The sequence below is a fragment of the Schistocerca piceifrons genome, chromosome 1 (assembly GCF_021461385.2).
Source record: "Schistocerca piceifrons isolate TAMUIC-IGC-003096 chromosome 1, iqSchPice1.1, whole genome shotgun sequence".
Classification (NCBI taxonomy): domain Eukaryota; kingdom Metazoa; phylum Arthropoda; class Insecta; order Orthoptera; family Acrididae; genus Schistocerca; species Schistocerca piceifrons.
In genome coordinates, this window is record NC_060138.1 from 408405253 (window position 1) to 408425650 (window position 20398).

The window sequence follows — 20398 nt, forward strand, 5'->3', positions numbered from 1 at the left end:
AATATGTTGAACAGTTTGTTCTTGGGCAGTACAATCACAGGCTGGAGAATCTTGGTGTCCCCACTTGTGCATCATAGTGTTGCACCTGGTGTGGCCAGTTCTTATTCTGTTCAGCCTTGTCCACTCGCTTCTCTGCAGATGAAATCTGGGTAGGCTGGCAGTTGGGTCTTGGACACCTTGATGTGCTGCTGTTGCAGCATTCCACCTCCTGTGCCACTCTTCTTTAATGTCAAACTTCTCGTCCCTCCTTCCATTATGCTACAGTGGATTGTGAGATTTTAAGTGGTCTGGGAGAGGGTTATTTAAGACTGTGTGAATTAGGAGGTCTTGTGGGTAGTCGGGGTTGTGTAGTTTCCTCCATTTTCGATTGGTTGCTTCTTGGCATCATAATTCAGGTAGTGAGATGTTGCTGATGATGTGCAGCCAGGGGATCAGGATGGATTTAAATGTGCCTGTAATAATCCTCATTGATTCATGCTTGTGTATGTCCAGCTTCCTCGTGTGGGCACTATGTTACCACACTGGAGCACAGTATTCGGCACCTGGGTACACCAGCATAAGTACTGAAGTACTTAGAGTCGATGCAGTGGCACCCCATGTTGTACCAGCTAGTTTCATATGATGTTGATTTAGGTCTTTAGTTTTTGGCTTGTTTTTTCCAAGTGTTTTTTATACATCAGAGACCAGTCTAGCAGAAGCGCACATTCAACTGCTGGTTTGTAATACTGTTGTTTAGATGGAATGTGCAGACTTCTGTCTTTGCTGCATTTGGCTGGAGTCATCCGGACCCTTGGGGGAGCCCATTTTTTAAGGTTAATAACTTGCCTCTGTTTTTGTCCAACACTAACCTTGAAATAATGGTTGGTTAACATTTTTCCCACAAGTGTCATCAGTTTCTTACTTGAGACATACTTTTTTAACTTCAGCAGGAGTCCATGTAGCCCCACAGTATCATATGCTGCTGACGGATCAACAAAGGCCACTGATGTCTTTAGTTTGTTTTGGAATCCAGCCTCAATATACAATGTCAAGGCTAGGACCTACTTACAGCAGCTCCACTTGCTTTGAACCCAGCCTGATGTGTTGGGGTTATGTTGTTTATTATTCCTTGTATTCTGTTATGGATGCGTTGTTCCAGTAGTTTGAAGCACATGCTCAGCAGTGCAATTGGCCAGTAACTTGAGGTGTCATGTACTGGCTTTCCAGATTTCAGGATTGCTAGTGTGTGTGTGATCTCAAACTGTTGTGGCACCCTTCTGGTCTTGAGTATATCATTGTAGAACCTCTCCAGCCAAGTTCTTCCATGTTCCCTTTGTGTTTATAAATTCAGGGAATATGCCATCCAGTCCTGAGGCTTTTCTCATTTTCAATGTTTTGATGGCCTCATTTATATCTTTTTCAATAAAGGGTTCTGATAGTGCGGTGTGATCATGGAGGTGCCTATTGACTTCATTCAGTTCGTTCTTCACTTTTTCTTTCATGATTGTGTCTACAGGGATCTTCTCAACTCTTGATTTTATGTGTAGTGCCATTTCTGATGGCGTTATCTTCGGTTGTTGATTGCAGACGTTGTTTTCTTAGTAATCCCTATGCCTATCTGCTTGAATGAGTGAAATTTAAACTAGATGTCAGGTCTATCCATTTCTGCTTTCTTGCTTCATTTAGCTGTTTTAGTATTATATTACTAGTATCAGGATTTTCAGTTTTTCGGTATTCTGCATACAAGTTTTCTATTGTGTCACCCCAGCAAGGGATGTGTTGTTTCCTTAGCCCTCACGATATATTACGTTTGGCTGCACCAATTATGACTCCCATGAATCTTTCGTAGTTTTCTGCTTTTGGGGCTACGCAGCGAAGGTTGCTGTCAACTTCCCGCGTAAGCTGATCCCAGTTAGCTTTCTTGAAATTCCATCTTGGCTTGTTAATGGAATTTATTAGGGGTATCTCCAGTCCTGTTTTGATTATTGTTGGGTGGTGTTGGTTTCTTGGGAAGCTTGGAAAGCTCTTCCATGACTCAAGGGGAGTGTGTTTTCATTGGTGGAGAGGAAAAGTGAGTCAGGATTAGAGTCATTGTGCCACCTAGTGGAGTGAAAGGTTTTCGGTTCTTTGGCATTGTAGATGAGATAGAGTTTTTCTCCTTCTACCCATTTCACTGATATTTCCCCATTTATGTCACTGTTTGTATAACCCCAGATTTGTGTGGTGGCTGTTGAAATCATGATCTTATCATTATGCACAACCGTCACATTAAAGAGGCAATATCAGAGCCATAGACAGAATGCCAAGTATTAGAATAAATAATAAATGAAAAGCACCAGTTTGCTTCTGTTCTACAATATTAGAATAATAATAATAATAATAATAATAATAATAATAATAGTTCTACAATATTAGAATAAGTATGAAGTTTCCTACAGTCACCAAAAAAAATATGTTGAACTTGGTGATACAGTAAGTACCTCAGTTAACAATGAAGACAACATTTGTTTCTAAAGCAAATTATTTACATTTCGTCATAGTCTCATTTTAATGAGGTACACTTCCCAGTCCTCGGGAAGAGATATACTTCCCAAACCTCGACCATTTCCTTAACCCCTCTGAAAAATAGAAATTGTCAAGTTCTCTAAAATAGACCTCTATCTGAACAATGGCCATTTTATTTGGGCAGAATTTTTCACTTATGAGACATATCTTCAAGTTTGGGAACAAGAAGAAATCCCAGGTAGCCATGTTGGACAAATATGGGGGATGCAGCAACAATTCATACAGTCCTGTGGTCACAGTTCTAGGTGACTGCGCTGTTATGTTATAATCACTTCCTTGTCAAATGGAGCAGTGTTTCCTTCAGTTTCTTGATAATGCTGTCCAATATCTCACATTAATATTTTACAGCGATTGTTGTCCTTTTATTGTAAAGATTTTATGAATATGACACCATTCGCATGATCCCTGTAAATTTTCTGGTAAATGGGACTGTCCCCAAAACAACTTATTGTTTTGATTGTTGCTTGGTGTCTCAGGTATAATGATGAATCCAGGTCTCATCTGTGGTGACAGGCCAATGCATAAAGTCATTTTGATCATGCCTAAATTGCTCCAAACACAACTTCAAAGCCAAAAGCCACATTCACTTGTCCACATCAACAATCTCAGGACTCTTCTTCACCAGCTTCTCATGTAAGATTTTTCATTGAAACACCGTTGGCATCTGCTACATCACACATCATTGTTTGGCCATGTGTAAATCTGTTGGACCAAAATTCAGCTATTTATTTTACTTATTTTATGTTTACCATTAGATATTCATTTAATTTTTTGTCATAAGAAACCCAAAACCATGTTATGAAATAGTGCTTTTTTTCTCCACTAGACAGTGTACAAGTTCCTCCAAAAAATTGTAACACAACACACACACAAATGTCACACTAACAAATGTAAATCCACCTGATGATGGAGGTTAAAACCTTTGAAATGCGTCGTGGAGATAACAGTAAACTTGTTTCATTTAATATCAACTACTGACATTTATAGTGAAGGATCTCCATAAACAACATCCTGTTTCACTTTTATCTCATTACACATTTTCCCACCCAAAAGGAAATATGAGTCGCTGAAGAGTTCTACATATTTTCCATCTCAGTGATAACCACATAACACAACATACTTAAATGGCTACCAAATCCAAAATATTCTATGAAGCAGTGTAACTTTGGTTTTATCTTCCACTAACTGATGGTGGCCCACAACGGTAACACCAAATCACATCAGAAAAAACATCCATCTTCAAGCACAGGTACTTGTTGAATTACCTGCTACTGCTGTTTGATATTATTCATGTACTGCACTTTCAGTCACATATTTTTGAATGCTCTTTTGTAGGTCTATATTACTACATGAATGTTGTGGAACCCGTGGCACAGTACCCGGACCCTTTTGCAGGTTGCCTATGTAATGGCTTCCAGGAACAACAAAAAAGTAAATTATCAATATTTCAGTTAATTATTGGCAAATTTAAAAGTTTAAATGCTGTCATAATGTACTCATTAACAGGTATAATCTTACATTAAAAGTTTAATACAGCAAGTATTGCAATTAGAAACTGAGTGTTTGTCTCGGGGCAGCATATCTGACTGTATGCAAAATGCCTAGGCTTCAGTCATCCAGCATTTGAGAATGAGAGAACTTAGGGACTTTCAACAAACTTTACTCATAATTTCAAACCTTTTTGAAATTTTTTCTCAACTCCCCCACACCATGAAATGATGAAAGGAAAAAAGTTTATCACTTACTACATTTCTGTTGTTTATGCAGTAAAATGACAGGCAAGCCATTTTAATTTATTACTTTTCTACTGCTTACTCTATTCATGACACACTTGGCATGTGGTATCTACATACATCGATTAATGTACCTGCAAAATTATATTATTGTATGACATATAGTGTAGGAATTATGACAACATAAACATTGAGATACATGAAGAACTAGCTTTTGCTTGAAATGAAGTGCGAATTAACCAGTTTACATTCATCCAGTGTTTCCTAATGAAAGCACGCAGTGACTTCCAAAAAGCTTTAACCATAATTTCAAATCGTTTCTAAATTTTGTCTCACTTTACACGCTTAATGAAAAATATTTAATATGTTAACTCATTTTTAAACTAATCATATGTTTGAAACTGTTTTGTACATGGGTGTTCGATTCTTTAAAGAATCGGGTTTATTGGTAGAAACTAGTGTGGTGGCTGATCTGAAGAGCTTACCATCAGCTCTTGTGTAACATTTTGTGTTAATGAATACTATCAAATAATCTTGAGGAAAGTTGAACTGCAGGATATTAAAAATCTCCAGAATTTTTTTATAGAAACCATTAAACAACAAATAGTTTGTGAAATTTGTCAGTCAAGATATTTGACAGATTGTAAATCATAGTATGTTGTAAAACTTTCATTATTTAATTCATAAATTTATGTCTCTGTCACTGGTTCTTATTAATTTTATTGACTTGCGAAGTTTACAAACTATCTCTGCGTAATAATGTTTGAATGTGCCTTATAAAATAATGAATGAATGACAGACAGTGACAGCTGTTACAGAATTCTTTTCGGAGTGTATTTCAGTTGCCTATAGATTTGTTATTTTTGTCACAAGGACATGCTACAGATGATGGATATCGACACAGTTATACCAAGGTTAACAAGTATTCTCTATGAGGCATCTCTTCCTCGTGATCCAAACCATTATAAGACTGGCTTTTGGGGTCGAGCACAGGTTTGTTGCACACACATTTTATACAGTAATAAATATTTTAACTTATTCCTCTTAAAATTAGACATTTGAACATGAATCCCACTATTTAGAAAATAAGTTAGTCGGTTTGTAAAAAGTGAATATTATAATTTAAAAATTCTATTGGTAGGTAGTCTCTTCAACTCTTCTCTCTCCTCTTTCTTATGTAAGATAACAATACTTTCTAGAATATTTATCACCACTCTGTGAATAACTTTACTGATGGAGATGTGTGTTCATTTTACTTAAAATATGCAGGTAGTTTATAATTAACTGATATTGGAGATTTATGTGTATGTTATGACCTTAGACTGTCACTGGTTTGCATTGGACATGCTGCACCAAATATTTTTCCATAAGAATGACGAAGTTGTTCATATGATGTATTGGGATACCCACATATTCAGACACAATAATCTTGTAAACTATCTGTCTTCACTGGTAGTATGGTACTATCTCCACACACCAAGTGTTGCCTGAAAAATGGAGTACTTTCAGGCAGAGTACCACTTGTTATTCATCAGGCCATGGATTATACAAATGCAATGCTTTCAGGATTTACTAATTTTGCAGCAGAGTATATTTATTGACGGAATTGGCAGTCAGTCCACATTTTAAATGAGTTGTGACACTTAATGGTCAGAATGCTCTTCCAGTAGCATTCCTTAACATTATGTTCCTTCAACTGGATCTAAAACTGGAAAACTGTCCCCCTGTTGCCTAGAAATGTTTTTGGCAGATTTGATCTGTTGTTTCTCAAGAAATTGCAAAGCAAAAATTTCCAGCTTTGCTGTATATTCTGATTATTCTATGTTCATGGCCTACCCTGTCAAATGTGAACAGCACCTCTGTTATAAAGAAGCTGGATGCAGACATGCCTAAATCACAAGCCATTCTGGTGGGTATGTATTTGTGTAACAGAAAGTAACCTCAACAGCACCTGTATACATTTCATGTCTCATAAAATGAAAGAATTTTTTAAAATTTTACATCTGTACTGTTTATAGCATTGAAGATATTAAGTCTTTAATCTGGTAAGGGAAAGGAAAGTTCTGACTGGAATATAAATAATTGAATTAGTGAAGCTTACTACTGACCATATAACTGAGGCATTGACGGTCGCTAATCTTATAAACAAAACTGAAAATGTAGTTCTCTGCAGTGTCGATACATTGTAGCTGGTCAAGACAGTGTATTGTGCATTTCTTTGTGTAGTCTTCATTAGTTCTCTCTGAAGGACGGCATTGTCCAAAAGCTTAGCAACGTTTTCAGTCTTATTTATGTGAATATTGTCTGCTTAATATCTTGACTATGGTGAGTAGTTAGCTTTACTCCTGTCATTATTTGTAAATCCTTAAGCTGATAATTTCCATTCCATGTTCAACCCGTTGGTAGTTATTAAATGATCACAGCAGAATGTTGAGTCTTTAGAATTACTCTTGCACTGGAACAATTTATCAAATCTTCATAAACATTTTAGCAGTTGCTACAAGTAAATTAGTATTAATTCAGTATCCTCATTGAGACCAACTTACACTTTTCTATAATTTGAAAAAATTACAACTCTGAGCTCTACACCACAGTCATTACACTAGCACAAAGTCTTCATTTTACTAATTTATTACAGAGTATTGCACACCATTTTGTAGATCTATTCTTCTTATTTATGTTGTGTTGGGAATCCTCTAAACAAAATACTTCATTGTGAATGCTTCAGATATAGGTCTTTTAAAAGATTTTCCACATCACGTTGAAGCTACAGTTTTCCAATTTGTTTCAAACTGTTTTGCTATCAGAAGCAACACGAAAGTTAAATGAATTTCTCCGTTTGTCTTCTCATCTGAAAAGCAAGAAATGCATTGTGCTTTGAAGTAACCACAAATTTCTGGAAAAATTAGAGTGTAAAGAAGCAGTTAGGGTTGGATTCTGGATGACATGCACTGATATTTGCAGGAAAAACTGTTGAGTTTGTCTGCACTAACACCCTTCAAATTATGGACCTTGAAAATTATTCTAAAAACAAAGATGATGTGACTTACCAAACGAAAGCGCTGGCAGGTTGATAGACACACAAACAAACACAAACATACACACAAAATTCAAGCTTTCGCAACCAACGGTTGCTTTCCTGATGAAGCAACCGTTGGTTGCGAAAGCTTGAATTTTGTGTGTATGTTTGTGTTTGTTTGTGTGTCTATCAACCTGCCAGCGCTTTCGTTTGGTAAGTCACATCATCTTTGTTTTTAGATATATTTTTCCCACGTGGAATGTTTCCCTCTATTATATTCGTATCATTAATTTGAAAATTATTCTGTATTATTCAATTGTTAAACACAGTCACCAGTATAATGATTACCTTAATGCATATCCTAAAAGAAATACTCAAATGCTTCTTCCACAGAGTTCACTGACCTCTTTTGCAATTTCACATTCTCCTGCACATGGTGATCAAAAACCACATAAGAGCTTCCTACTTGTACCCATTCTCACACTCTTACATTTTGCTGAGATCCACTGTCGTAGCAAAATTGATTCTTGTTTCTTCCTCTGGGATTTTTTTTATTTTATATGTTTCTTTGGGTATGTCATTTTTTCTGCTGTGTCATGTATACAAAGGCATTTTTTACTGATGGACTCAGTAAGAATAGAAATCTAAGCTTACACAAAGTACTAGGCTGTGCAATTTCATCTTTGGCAGCATCATTCAGAAAGCAATACATAACCTTTGGTTTCTTCCAAATTAGTACATTTTCGACAAAGATGCTCATGATTCATATCTCTACATTCACCTGGTGATATAGTGTCTGCAATCATCAGCAGACAGAATACTCACTCGTATCAGAGAAGTTGTAGGTAGCATGTAGCACTCTGATCACTGCCCATACTGATTCTTGGGATGTACAGGTACATATATGCTCCCCAGGTTCAAAGGTTGATGAAAAAATAATGAAAATCTGTGTTTGGTTACAAGCCTGAAATGCCCTCAATGAGTGCAGAGACGCTGTTTGGATCCATAGTAAATTCGGTAATGTTTGCTTGATTTGGGACTTAGTTCATAGACAGTTTTTGCTACTGTCCATTTATATCTGATTAAATTAAACTAAATACAACAGTGTTATTTAATGTTTAACATTTTAAATTACATATTTAATTAATTTTATTTTCAAATGTAATTTAGTGTGGGAAAAAAACACAATTTTATGGGTGTCATGCAGCATGTTTTATTTTCAGTTTGGTTAATTGGACTTGTTAGAAATGTACTTATGTTTTGTAAATGTCATCATACTTCTCGTATACAATACATAATCAAGGGCAAATTTTGATCAGCCATTTCAGAAAATATGACCTTTTGTGCAATGTTTTCAGCGTTTTTATTTCATGTTATATTATCTAGTACTTTTTCCAGATCCTAAGTCATATAAAAGATAAAGATGTGCGTTCATTTTATTGTTCTGCCTCTTACAGCTGATTTACATCACTTTCACTCTTTTTTTAATCAAGTGTTCAATGTGACAACTCTGGCTCATTTTCTTATATTGTTTTTATTTCAACTGCAGACCAACTTTCAAGACTATAGCACTCTTACAGTTTTCTATATTATGCTCAGGTTGTACATTATGCTATGGCATTGTTAGTGGCATGGGCACATACAACTGTTGGAGTACGTCAAGCAGTGATGGCAGCGTCTGATTTCTCACAATGGTTGCAAAGACTAGTGCTTGAAGATCCAGAACCTGCTGTGAGACGAGAGGCTTGCACTGCACTGTACCGCCTGTGCCTTGGTGATGCTGCATTCACTGCACAGATGCTTAGTCACCTTATGGAGCAGCTTCCTGTGGCAGAAAGTATGAGACCACAGAGATTAGAGGTAAAGAATTCTACCAAATAAATAAAGTTCGCCATAACTTTTATCCATGTTTTGTTCAGGCATACTCAGTAGGTGCCAGTCTTATAAAACACACAAATGTACATGGTGTTTTTGTTACATAATGTAGGAGTTGATACCTGTACACCACTGTGATAAACAGTAAAATCTTTTGGGAGCATATGCTGATGATGTAACAGTGAAGTACTGTGTCTCAGACACACTCCTAAGCACATGTTCCAATTTGTGGCTGCCAACCTACTTCTTAAGAAAAGCTTTAATTCTTTATCATGACAATCTCAGTGGCCCCAAATACTAGCATGTTAGCGAAATTATGTACAAAAACTGCTCTGCAAATTATTGTCCATGGGTAACCATACAGTGAATCACTTCAGTGTGTGTGGAGCACTTGAGTCAGTGTATGAGATTTCTCATACAGTATTTCATGGACTGGAAGGCATTACAGACTATAAGATGCCACTTAATTTTAAGCTTTTTTTTTAAACATTGTTACATTTTTATTTTCAGATAGCAAAGCCACACAAAAAAAATTCTTAGTTTATTAAACCAAACTGACCTTTAAAATCTCTGAAAATCATCTTCTGAACTTCTCCTCCTCCTCCTCCTCCTCCTCCTCCTCCTCTTCATTGTCATCATTGTTCTCTTCGTATTTTAGATCATCCTCACTGATGTCGGCAGCATTACTTATGTCACACTTTTAAAAAGATTTAACCATAATGTCTTCTCTCACTCTACAGTGTGGCTGCTTTATCCACTGATTCCCTTGTTTGATTGTAGGTCGTTTTAAAGCTCCCTTTGGTGTGAATTCATGTTGGGTTTCATCCATCTGTTCCATTCCTTCATACAGACTTTAAATCGTTTATGTAATACGTGAACACCAACACTTGGCAGTATTTCAGAAGATTTTGGCATTGTTTTGCACTTGGGAACGGTCATTCAATTAAGTTTAGTACCATCCGCACAATATGAAATATGAAAGGACAACAGTGTACTGCATTTTTTCATGTCCACTTGTTTTTATGGTTACAGGTTTTGCACTTTTTGTGGCAACATTTCTGTTACTCAATGGACAGCGCCAAATAAGCTGACACATTGATGACTTAAAAAGTGTACTCATCCCAAACATGGATTGTTCATGGAGTGTACTCTGAGGGACTGTTATATGGGCTGTTTGCAGTGTAAATAATGTTGGACATTCTTTGAGTCTGTTCATGGTATTGATGTCTGTAGGAAGGCTGTTTGCCAGCAGACTGTAGTGAAATGTGGGAACACCTGCAGAAGAGAGATGTTGGTGATAGATTGAGTGGCAGTTAACATTGAACATAAATAAATAACATCCAATGTTTGTGAATAGGTGAAGAGATCCATTTACATACAGTAACATCCTCAATATAACTTGGAGTAACTGTCCAGAGCAAGCTAGAATGGAATAATGACTTGAAACTAGCTGTTGGGGAGAAGCAGATAGCAGTCTTTCATTGAAAGAACCATAAAGAAATGAAATTCACAGAAGTAGTAGTGTTCAATACAACCAGTCTACTGATTCTAGATCAAGGATGGCCAATAACTCTGTACACGTGCTTTGCACGTGTGAGAATCTCACTTACATGACTACACAGTTCCCCCACCAACGTGCCATGCTGTTTGAATGGGAAGATGGGGTAGCTGTGAAAGAGCTGCATTAAATGGCAGTGTAATTGTGCAAGGAATATTGACTGTATTGCATGTGACTTAATTTCTTATCTATATTTCTCAACCACATAAATTGTAAAGAAAGTATTTCAGATTCAGTGGATCCTGCCATGGAATATCTTCGACTAGTCAGTATAAATAGCTTCAGTAATGTGAATATGACCCTCACACCAGTAGAAGAAATGTCCACAGTATAATCCTTAAAATAAAAAAATCTAGTGTTCATGATAAAACATCAACAAAATTAAAGAGCTTACTTCTGAGTGTAAAAACATATTAAGTTATCTGTGTAAGTAGTCATTCATCTGCGGAAGATTTCCTGAATGGTTGAAATATCCTGAAATTAAATATTTGTGTAAGAGAAGAGATAAAGAAATACCATTGAATTTCCATCCAGTTTCACTTTTGCCAGCATTCTCAAACATTTCAGAAAAGGTAATAAACATTCAAGTTCTTAATAAATAATATGTTGTACAAGTAAAAATTTGGATTTCTAAAGGGTTCTGATTTGAGGTGTTTATCTACACAACTGTGAGAAAGTAGTTACTTCATTGGGCAATGAATTACATGCTACTGGTATATTCTGTGACCTGTCAAAGGCATTTGACTGTGTGAATCACAATGACCTATTAAATAAATAAGAATATTACAGTGTAACAGGAAATGCTGCAGTTTGGCACATTTTCTATATTTCTGGCAGAAAATAAAGGACGTCATTGTGAAAGGGAAATGTATTAAGCTATCAGGCATCATCCGACTGTGAACTAATAACATGTGGTAACCCACAAGTTCCCATGGTAGGACCCATTCTTTTCCATGTGTATGTCAATGGCCTTTAATCTATAACGTTACCAGATGCTAAGTTTGTTTTCTTTGCTGATGAAATAAATATTGCAATAAACAGCAAATCAAGGACAGTCCTAGAAATATCAGTTAATGAAAATTTAATGGACAGTAATAAATGGCTCCTAGTCAATTCTTCATCACTATGCTTTGAACGTGAACGTTGTCACTGATAGGTGATAGAAAATTTAAAAAAGCTAGCATACTAGGCCTGCTTTCATTTCATAATGTTTTATCGATATAAAAGGTGATTTTTACGATTGTCATTAATATTCTAGTTTTGAAATGCAAAAGGGGGGGAAAAAACACTGCTCAGAATGACACAAGGGGGAAACATTATTTGGGGAAAGGGGGGGGGGGGGGGAGAGATGAAAATTTTCCCACTAGATGTCTCTGTAAGCCTCATAACATAAATGAGTTCGACTATTAGAAATGACATATGAATCACTGTATGATGGCTATGATCTGAGTTGCACATTAAACCAAGTATACTGTGCAGTGTGCATAACTGCACAAGTTTTGCATTCAACTGTTATGACTATTAGGTAGGTAAGTACATCCACCTTGGCAAGCTTGTACCGCATTGGATGGGAGAAATGGGTTTTTAACTGTCCTGAGGCCAAAACAACAAAAAAAGCAACAGTGAAATTGATTTTTAATTTTCGTGAGACTGGTGTACGACACATTCAATATGCCATCAACAGTTTCCTGCCACAAGTTAAACAGAGAAACAGCATGTTCCACAACACATAGTGGGTCTCAGAGGCCACATTCAGAATGTGTTGTGCAATGTGTGCCTTCAATTCATCTACGTTTATAATTGGATCACTGAAGACAGCATCTTTCAGATAATCCCACTGCCAGAAGTCACATGGGTTGGAGTTAGGTTATTTGTATGGCCAAGCTGTAGGGAAATAATAGCTGATAATTTCCAAAATGTTTCAGCAGCAGCTGCTTCACTGGGTGTGCCCGCAGCTCGTGGTCTAGTGGCTAGCATGGCTGCCTCTGGATCTCAGGGTCCCAGGTTCGATTCCTGGCTGGTTTGCGGACTTTCTCTGTCTGGAGAGTGGGTGTTCGTGTTGTCCTCATCATCTCATCATCATTCGAGGTGTGGCTAGACTGGAAGTGGAAAGATTGGGAACTTGTATGGGCACTGACGACCACGATGTTGAGCACCCCACAAACCAATATATCATCTTCACAGGGAGCCATCTTTCATGAAAACAACCTAACCATGCATCCACTGTGTTGAAGGGTTGGAATGACATTGATATGGAAAGGACGGTTGTAGTATTTACCAGTGACCATACATGCAACAGGACTTGCAGGACCCATCTTGGAAAGTATGCCCTAAGATAAACAATGTCTTCAATCTGCACCACACAGTTACCTTTGCTGAATGAAGATATACCGGTTAATGTGTGAGTGGATTTTCCGTTGCCCATGTTCATGATTTTTGTGTACGGACATGTCTTTGGATATGCAGGTGGGATCCATCTATTCATAGATTGTTCGATGGCCATTCGTTGTCCACTACCGTGGAGCAAAAAATTGTAGAGCAAACGTTTGGATTACTGGGAGGTCAGCCTTGAAGCAACCTCTGAACATGAGTAATTTTGTATGGATAGCAATGCAGGATGTTTTGTAGGATTTTCTGCACTGTACTCACAGGCATTTCCTGAGTTTGGGCAGTTTCCCAAGCACTGCATGTTTTGCACATTACCACTCGACCCCTCATGCAATCCTGTGGCCACATCTTTTGTGAGATGGATCAATTGTTTCCCTCCCCCTGCCACACTGTCCTTCAGAAATAACCTCTCTTTTAGAATTTCATAATCATTTTTTCCAGACCTTCAGCAGGCACCAGACGAATGCCTTTTTTTAAACCTTCGAGTGTCCAAAACTTCTACATAGCTACTGGCGCACAATCACCATTCTCCTAAAACAACTTTACCACTGGCACATGATCCTGCATTGAGACAGTCATGCCAAGCATCTCAAACACAAACTGAGTAACAGCCTGTATCCCATGTCTTTTATTTCGCAAATTTGCAACTGAAATTGCTTTGTAGTTCCCCCCTCCTTTTTCCAGAGTGATAATGTGTGATGAAAATAATAGCTGATACACACACACACACACCGAGGAGTGTTTCTCCTTGAGTTGAGCAACATCTCCTGAGAGATTTAGTAGAACTTCGGAACTTTTTTGAAGATTATTCCAATTAATTATGAAACATTTACTGAGTCTCTTCAAATTCAGTCTTTTGCGGTGTGTTTCTATCAGCCTGCTGAAGTTCACCTTGCCCCCCCTTTCTTTTTCTCCTGTATGATAAAGATATAATCATGTTTTTGATTTCAGTATATTGCGTTCATTCTGATTATTTCTATTTTGAATGCAGGTAAGAATACTTTCCTCTGTCAGATATAAATTTTTTCTCAGGAGGACTATTTTTATGTGAAGAAAGTATATATTGTTCAGGATCTTCATAGTACATAAAATACCTCCTCTTACTTTTGTTTTAGACCATTCAGCATGTGACAGAGGAAGGGAAAGAACCGTATGGGCCAGCCTGTCGTGATTACTTCTGGTTATTGTGTCGCCTTGTAGACAGTCTTAGTGATGATATCATAAAAGGTAGGTGAGAATAAAGCTAGTTTACTCCTCAAATTCTACTGTTAACGTGCTTTCGCATTTAAATATATGTTGCATTTCCTTTTTGCTACAAATAAATAACAAAATTTTAAGTTTGTTCTGAAGGATGCTTTTGTTAATGTAAATATAATTATTCAAGGCAAGTGTCCTTTGTCTGGTATCTTATTGTCTTTTCAAACTGATTGAGCTGGACTCTCACAGAGAGAAAAAACAATGCTTCAAAACATAAAACAGAATGCCTTCTTGATATTTGGATGAAGTGCTTTATAGAAAGTGGATAGCCAGATGAGAAATTAAACTTTACTTTTCTTGAATAAGCCAATGGCCTAGCCGCAGTGGTAACACTGGTTCCCATAAGATAACCGACATTAAGTGCTGTCTGGCCTAGGTAGCACTTGGATGGGTCACTGTCTAGATCTGCCGAGGCCTGTCAGCAAGTGGGGTGCGCTCAGCCCTTGTGAGGCCAGTTGAGGAGCTAATTGATGGAGAAGTAGCAGCTCCAGTCATGAAAAGTGACAACAGCCAGGAGAGTGGTGTGCTTGACCACCTCTGTATCTGCATCTGGTGCTGCCTAAGGGCTGAGGATGACACAGTGGCTAGTCGGTACCGTTGGGCCATCAAGGCCTGTTTGAACTGTATTTGTGTGTGCGTTTTATGTTCCTCTTGAATAACCACCTGACTCTTAGGATGCAGGATGATGGCTGGAAGTAACAACAAACTGGATCACATCTCACTGCTGTCTCCATCTTGATATGCTTGACCTTACTGAGATTCAGTTAACAAATTATAGGATAAGGGCAAATTTGTTCTGAAAGTCTGATCAATAGCCCATTGTCTACCTGATATGAACATATATGAAGGCCATTGTAAATCATTGTAATTGCCCCCCTCCCCCTTTCTAAACTTTACCCCCTTTCTAAATCCACCCCTCCCCTCTCCTTTCCCACTACCAGCCAGCAGCCGCTAGCCAAGACAGAGCAACAACAGGGAAGTAACCAATTTTGTGACATTTTACAAGTTCCTAACCAGGAGCAAATTATATAGTTTCACCTATGTGCTATAGTAGTTTAGTTTCTGAATTTCTACGTGTTAATTTCATTTTTACTAGACACAGTTCTCACATTTTTGTTTGTGTTGAGTGAAGATTTTGTTTCATTGCAAGTTTCTAATCAGGGATGAATTATTTGGTCTCACCTATGTGCTGTGATTGTTTAGTTTTTGAATCTCTGCATGTTAATCTAATTTATTAGTTACAGTTCTTGCATTCTTGTCAGCATCTGCAGTAGAGTTTCGTAGCGCTTGTCGATAGTCCTTTGTTTGTCAGTGTAGTGTAGTTTTCCATGGTTTTTAGTATGGGTAGGGACTGTGATTGCCATGTGCGGATGCAAGCCCAGTCGCTTCCCTCTCTGCTCCAGGCTGTATTGGCTTTGGTTACACAGCTTCAGGCTACAATGGATGGTCATCACTGTTGTGAGCCAGCAGTGAGTAGCCACCGGACGTTCAGCATGACTCACAACTCCACCAATGTGTCTGCGCTGGTGGCAAGCCCGTGCTGTCTGTGGCAAACACTACCCTAAACCAGATGCAGTCATTTGTCCTGTTTCAAAGGAAACTTCTCAGCCTGCAGGATCTGGGCAATCACAGAGGGTGGGATTATTGGTAATTGGGTGCTCCAGTGTTAGGCAGATTATGGAGCCTCTGAGGGACATGGCTGCCAAGGAGTGGGAGAAAGCCAGTGTGAACTCCATGTGCAAACCAGGTGGAGTTATTCGACGTGGACTGGGCCCTTCCAGGTACCATGAAGAGCACTGGGTGCAACCAACTGCAGGTAGTGGCTCTCATTGGTACCAGTGATGTGTATCACTTCGTATCGGAAGAGATTCTCTTTAGTTTCAAGAACCTATCAGAAGTGCTAAAGGCTGCCAGTCTTACTTGCAAGATAAAGCAGAGCTTACAATTTGCAGCATGGTCGACAGGAATATTGCTTTTAGTAGTAGCTTACCTTGTACCGAAATTGAAGTAGATAGTTCGTGTGAGTTAATGTGGGCAGAGGTCATTCTTGGCAACTGTAATAAAATGCTAATTAAATCGTTTTACCGACCTCCCAACTCAGATGATACAATTGCTGAAAGGTTCAAAGAAAACTTGTGTCTAATTTCAAACATGTACATAATTTGTACAATTATAGTTGAAAAAAGAGACAGCATTGGTCGTATATTTTTTACTATTGCAAAATCGATTTTCTGTCACTGAGTGACCATCTTCAGTGCTAGAAGTTAAAAATTTTTTCACATTACAACAGTGCAACAGTGCATCCCAATTTAAGTTATGCAATATAGGTTTGTTTCTAACAAGTGTTATGTTCATATGCAGATGTAATTGTGATTTTCTATGTTGTACTCTCTGATCGTAATGTGAAAAAATTTTTAACTTCTAGCACTGAAGATGGTCACTCAGTGACAGAAAATCGATTTTGCAGTAGTAAAAAATATACGACCAATGCTGTCTCTTTTTTCAAGTATACCTGTTACCTGGTCGTAGTGCACAAGACAACATGGAGTCGCCAATTAACAATTATAGTTGTTGTGACTTCAATTTGCCCTTGATATTTTGGCAAAAATACATGTTTAAATCCAGAGGTACACATAAAACATCATTGGAAATTGTGCTGAACAGATTCTCTTAAAATTAGTTTGAGCAGTTTGTTCATGAGCCCACTTGAATAATAAATGATTGTGAACACACACTTCACCCGTAGCAACAAATAATTCTGAGCCAGTAATGAGCATCAGAACACGTACAGGGATTACTGAACACAGGTTTGACGTAGTGAGACTAACCCCCAAATCCTCCAAAAGTAAACGAAAAATATGTGTATAAAAAATCACAGAAAAACAGAAAAAAATATGCTTGATGCCTTCTTGAGAGACAATCTCCACCGCAAATTAACAGTGTAAGTGTAGCCAGATGTGGCTTGAATTCAATGAAATAGTATTGACAGCAATTGAGAGACATTTACCAAATAAATAAGCAAAAGTTTGTGCTGATCCGCATGGTACACAAAACAGGTCAGAACATTGTTATAGCAACACCGAAAAAAAGCATGCCAAACTTCAATGAATGCAAAATCCCCAGTATTGGTGACCTTTTGCAGAAGCTCAAAATTTAGTGCGGACTTCAATGTAATATGCTTATGATAGTACCCACAGTTGAACTTTGCTTCAAAACCTGGCAGGAAATCCAAAGAGATCCTGGTCGTATGTAAAGTATGCTAGTGGCAAGACCAAATCAATGCCTTCTCTGCACAATAGCAGTGGAAATACCATTGATGGCAGTGCTGCTAAAGCAGAGTTACTAAACACAGCATTCCAAAATTCCTTCACAAAGAAGACAAAGTAAGTATTCCAGAATTCAAATCAAAAACAGCTGCGAACATGAATAACTTAGAAATAGATATTCTCTGAGAATTGAAGTAATTTAAATCACTTAATAAAAGCAAGTCTTCCAGTCCAGTCTGAAGCAGTAACTCCATACTTGGCTTGCTCAACGAAAGGTCTGTATCCAAAAACTGGAAAGTAGCACAGGTCACATGAGTGTTTAAGAAAGGCAGTAAGAGTAATCCACTAAATTACAGGACGTTATCATTAATGTCAATATGCAGCAGGATTTTGGAACATATATAGTGCTCAAACATTATGAATTACCTTGAAGAGGAGTGTCTATTGACACACAGTCAAGACGGATTTAGAAAACATTGTTGAGTGCTATCAACTTGGGATTTCAAATTGATTCCATATTTCTAGATTTCCAGAAGGCTTTTGATAGTTATGTGGCTGAATTCATTGTTTCCTGTCAGAGATATCACAGTTCTTAGTAATTGATAGAAAGTCATCAAGTAAAACAAAAATGATTTCCGACATTCCTCAAGCTTGTGTTACATGCGCGCTGCTGTTCCTTATCTATATAAACAGTCTGAGCAGCCATCTTATGTCATTTGCGGATGATGCTGTCATTTTATCATCTAGTTAAGTCATCAGAAGTCAGAACAAATTGCAGAAATATTTGAAAGACTATCTGTGTGGTGCAAAAATTGGCAATTGATCCTAAATAATGAGAAGTGTGATGTCATCCAAATGAGTGGTAAAAGGAATCTTTTAAACTTAAATTACACAGTAGATAGTAAAATCTAAAGGCCTTAAATTCAACTAAATACCTAGGAATCACAATTACAAACCACTTAAATAATTTAAGGCACCGTGCCACACTTGTTTTATGCACCTCTCTTCGACAAGCTTATGCTTGTTTCCATCGCTTAGGTGGAATACGATGCTGCTCTGATGTGGGGCTGACATGGTACTGCAGGTTCTGCCTAGTGTGTCACTGTAAGCGTAGTTGTGCACACTCATTCTGTAATGCAGCTCTCTTATTCACATCTTCCTCAACTCTAGTTGCAATTGTCAGCACTTTGTTATTCACATTGGTGCTCCAGTGGTGATTCTATGCAGGGTGGGAGAGGTTTTGTAATTGCTATATCCTGGAAAATTTGTCTTTTTCACCATTGATTCTTTCTTGTAAGTTTGTATAGTGCTTGATTAGTCTCTGTTGTTTCCCTAATTCCATTATAAACATCACAGTTAAAGGTAATGTTCTTATTCGCCCTTCCAACCTGCCTCTTCCCTATTTCTCAGTCCAACTTAGTGATTTTCCCAGACCATTGAACAATACTCAAAAACTGACCAAACAAGGATTTTTAAGCATCCTCCTTTGTGGGTAAACAACACTTCCTGAGGATTCTTCAGGTAAATGTTAGTTTATCTGCTTTCTCCCATCTTGATAGTTGAGTGATTCCCATGACTGATAACAAATCTTAGAAGTCAGTGAATATTTGACCATTTCATTTGTTTACATTCAGTATGTTAAGGATATATATTTAGAGAGTCAGCTGCCAGTCTTTGCACCAAGTGTTGATTATCTACAAGAATTCCCACATTTCATAACAATTTTCTAATGACTTGAACTTACAGTGTACAACTATTGTTGAGGTTGGCAAGAGAGCCAACACCGTTTTACTAAAGGAGGCCGAAATGCACGCGTTTTAGCTCACGCAGGCTGGTGTGAGGTCTGGAACACGACAAGGAAATTAGAATTTAGAAAAATGGACGTAGCTAGTGGAATATTTAACTTTAATCCATTAATGATGAATGTCGGTCTTGACGGTACATGATTCACAATATCAATAGTAACTGATAATGGCGCCTTGCTAGGTCGTAGCAAATGACGTAGCTGAAGGCTATGCTAAACTATCGTCTCGACAAATGAGAACGTAAGTAGGCAGTGAACCATCGCTAGCAAAGTCGGCTGTACAACTGGGGCGAGTCCTAGGAAGTATCTCTAGACCTGCCGTGTGGCTGCGCTCGGTCTGCAATCACTGATAGTGGCGACACGCGGGTCCGATGTATACTAATGGACCGCGGCCGATTTAAAGGCTACCACCTAGCAAGTGTGGTGTCCGGCGGTGACACCACAACTATATCATCTGTCAACATCCTCTGAGAGTTACAAATCTTTTCTCTTGAGTCATTCATATATCACGTGAACAGCAGCAGTGATAGTTTTAAATTGGATAATGTCTCCCCATTAGGAATGACTGGCTGACATTCTGTTTACTCTGTAAATATGTGTTCAATTTGCTAGGTAATGGTGCAAAATACTGTTCAAGCTTTTTCCATACATCAGTAAACATGGCATCAACTTGGGCTCTACTATCTACAGCTCTCTGGATTTTGTAAACTCTGTACATCTGAGTTACATATGGCAGATGCTTGCAGAAGCTGTTTTGATTCCTACACAATTTTTTTGTCTCCAAAAAATCGTCTTATTTAAAAAAATTAACAGTTCCTTGCTCAAATATTAGAGATTAGCTGCCTGTTTCATAGCACTTTTCCCGCATCTTGCTTTTAGTTTCTTCTTTTCCACATACAAATTACATGGTTTCAGTGTAATGTTTGTCAACTGCTTCTGTAGCTGATGGGCATC

General features: G+C 37.9%; 1 protein-coding gene across 1 annotated transcript in view; it reads left to right on the forward strand.

Annotated features, from left to right (window-relative positions):
- LOC124788817 (ubiquitin carboxyl-terminal hydrolase 34) overlaps positions 1-20398 on the forward strand; it is a 518595-nt gene that overhangs the window by 281726 nt on the left and 216471 nt on the right. The window contains exons 25-27 of the mRNA XM_047256101.1: positions 5151-5270; positions 8896-9156; positions 14233-14344. Of these exons, the coding sequence (XP_047112057.1) occupies positions 5151-5270; positions 8896-9156; positions 14233-14344 (493 nt within the window). The remainder of the gene's footprint in view (positions 1-5150; positions 5271-8895; positions 9157-14232; positions 14345-20398) is intronic.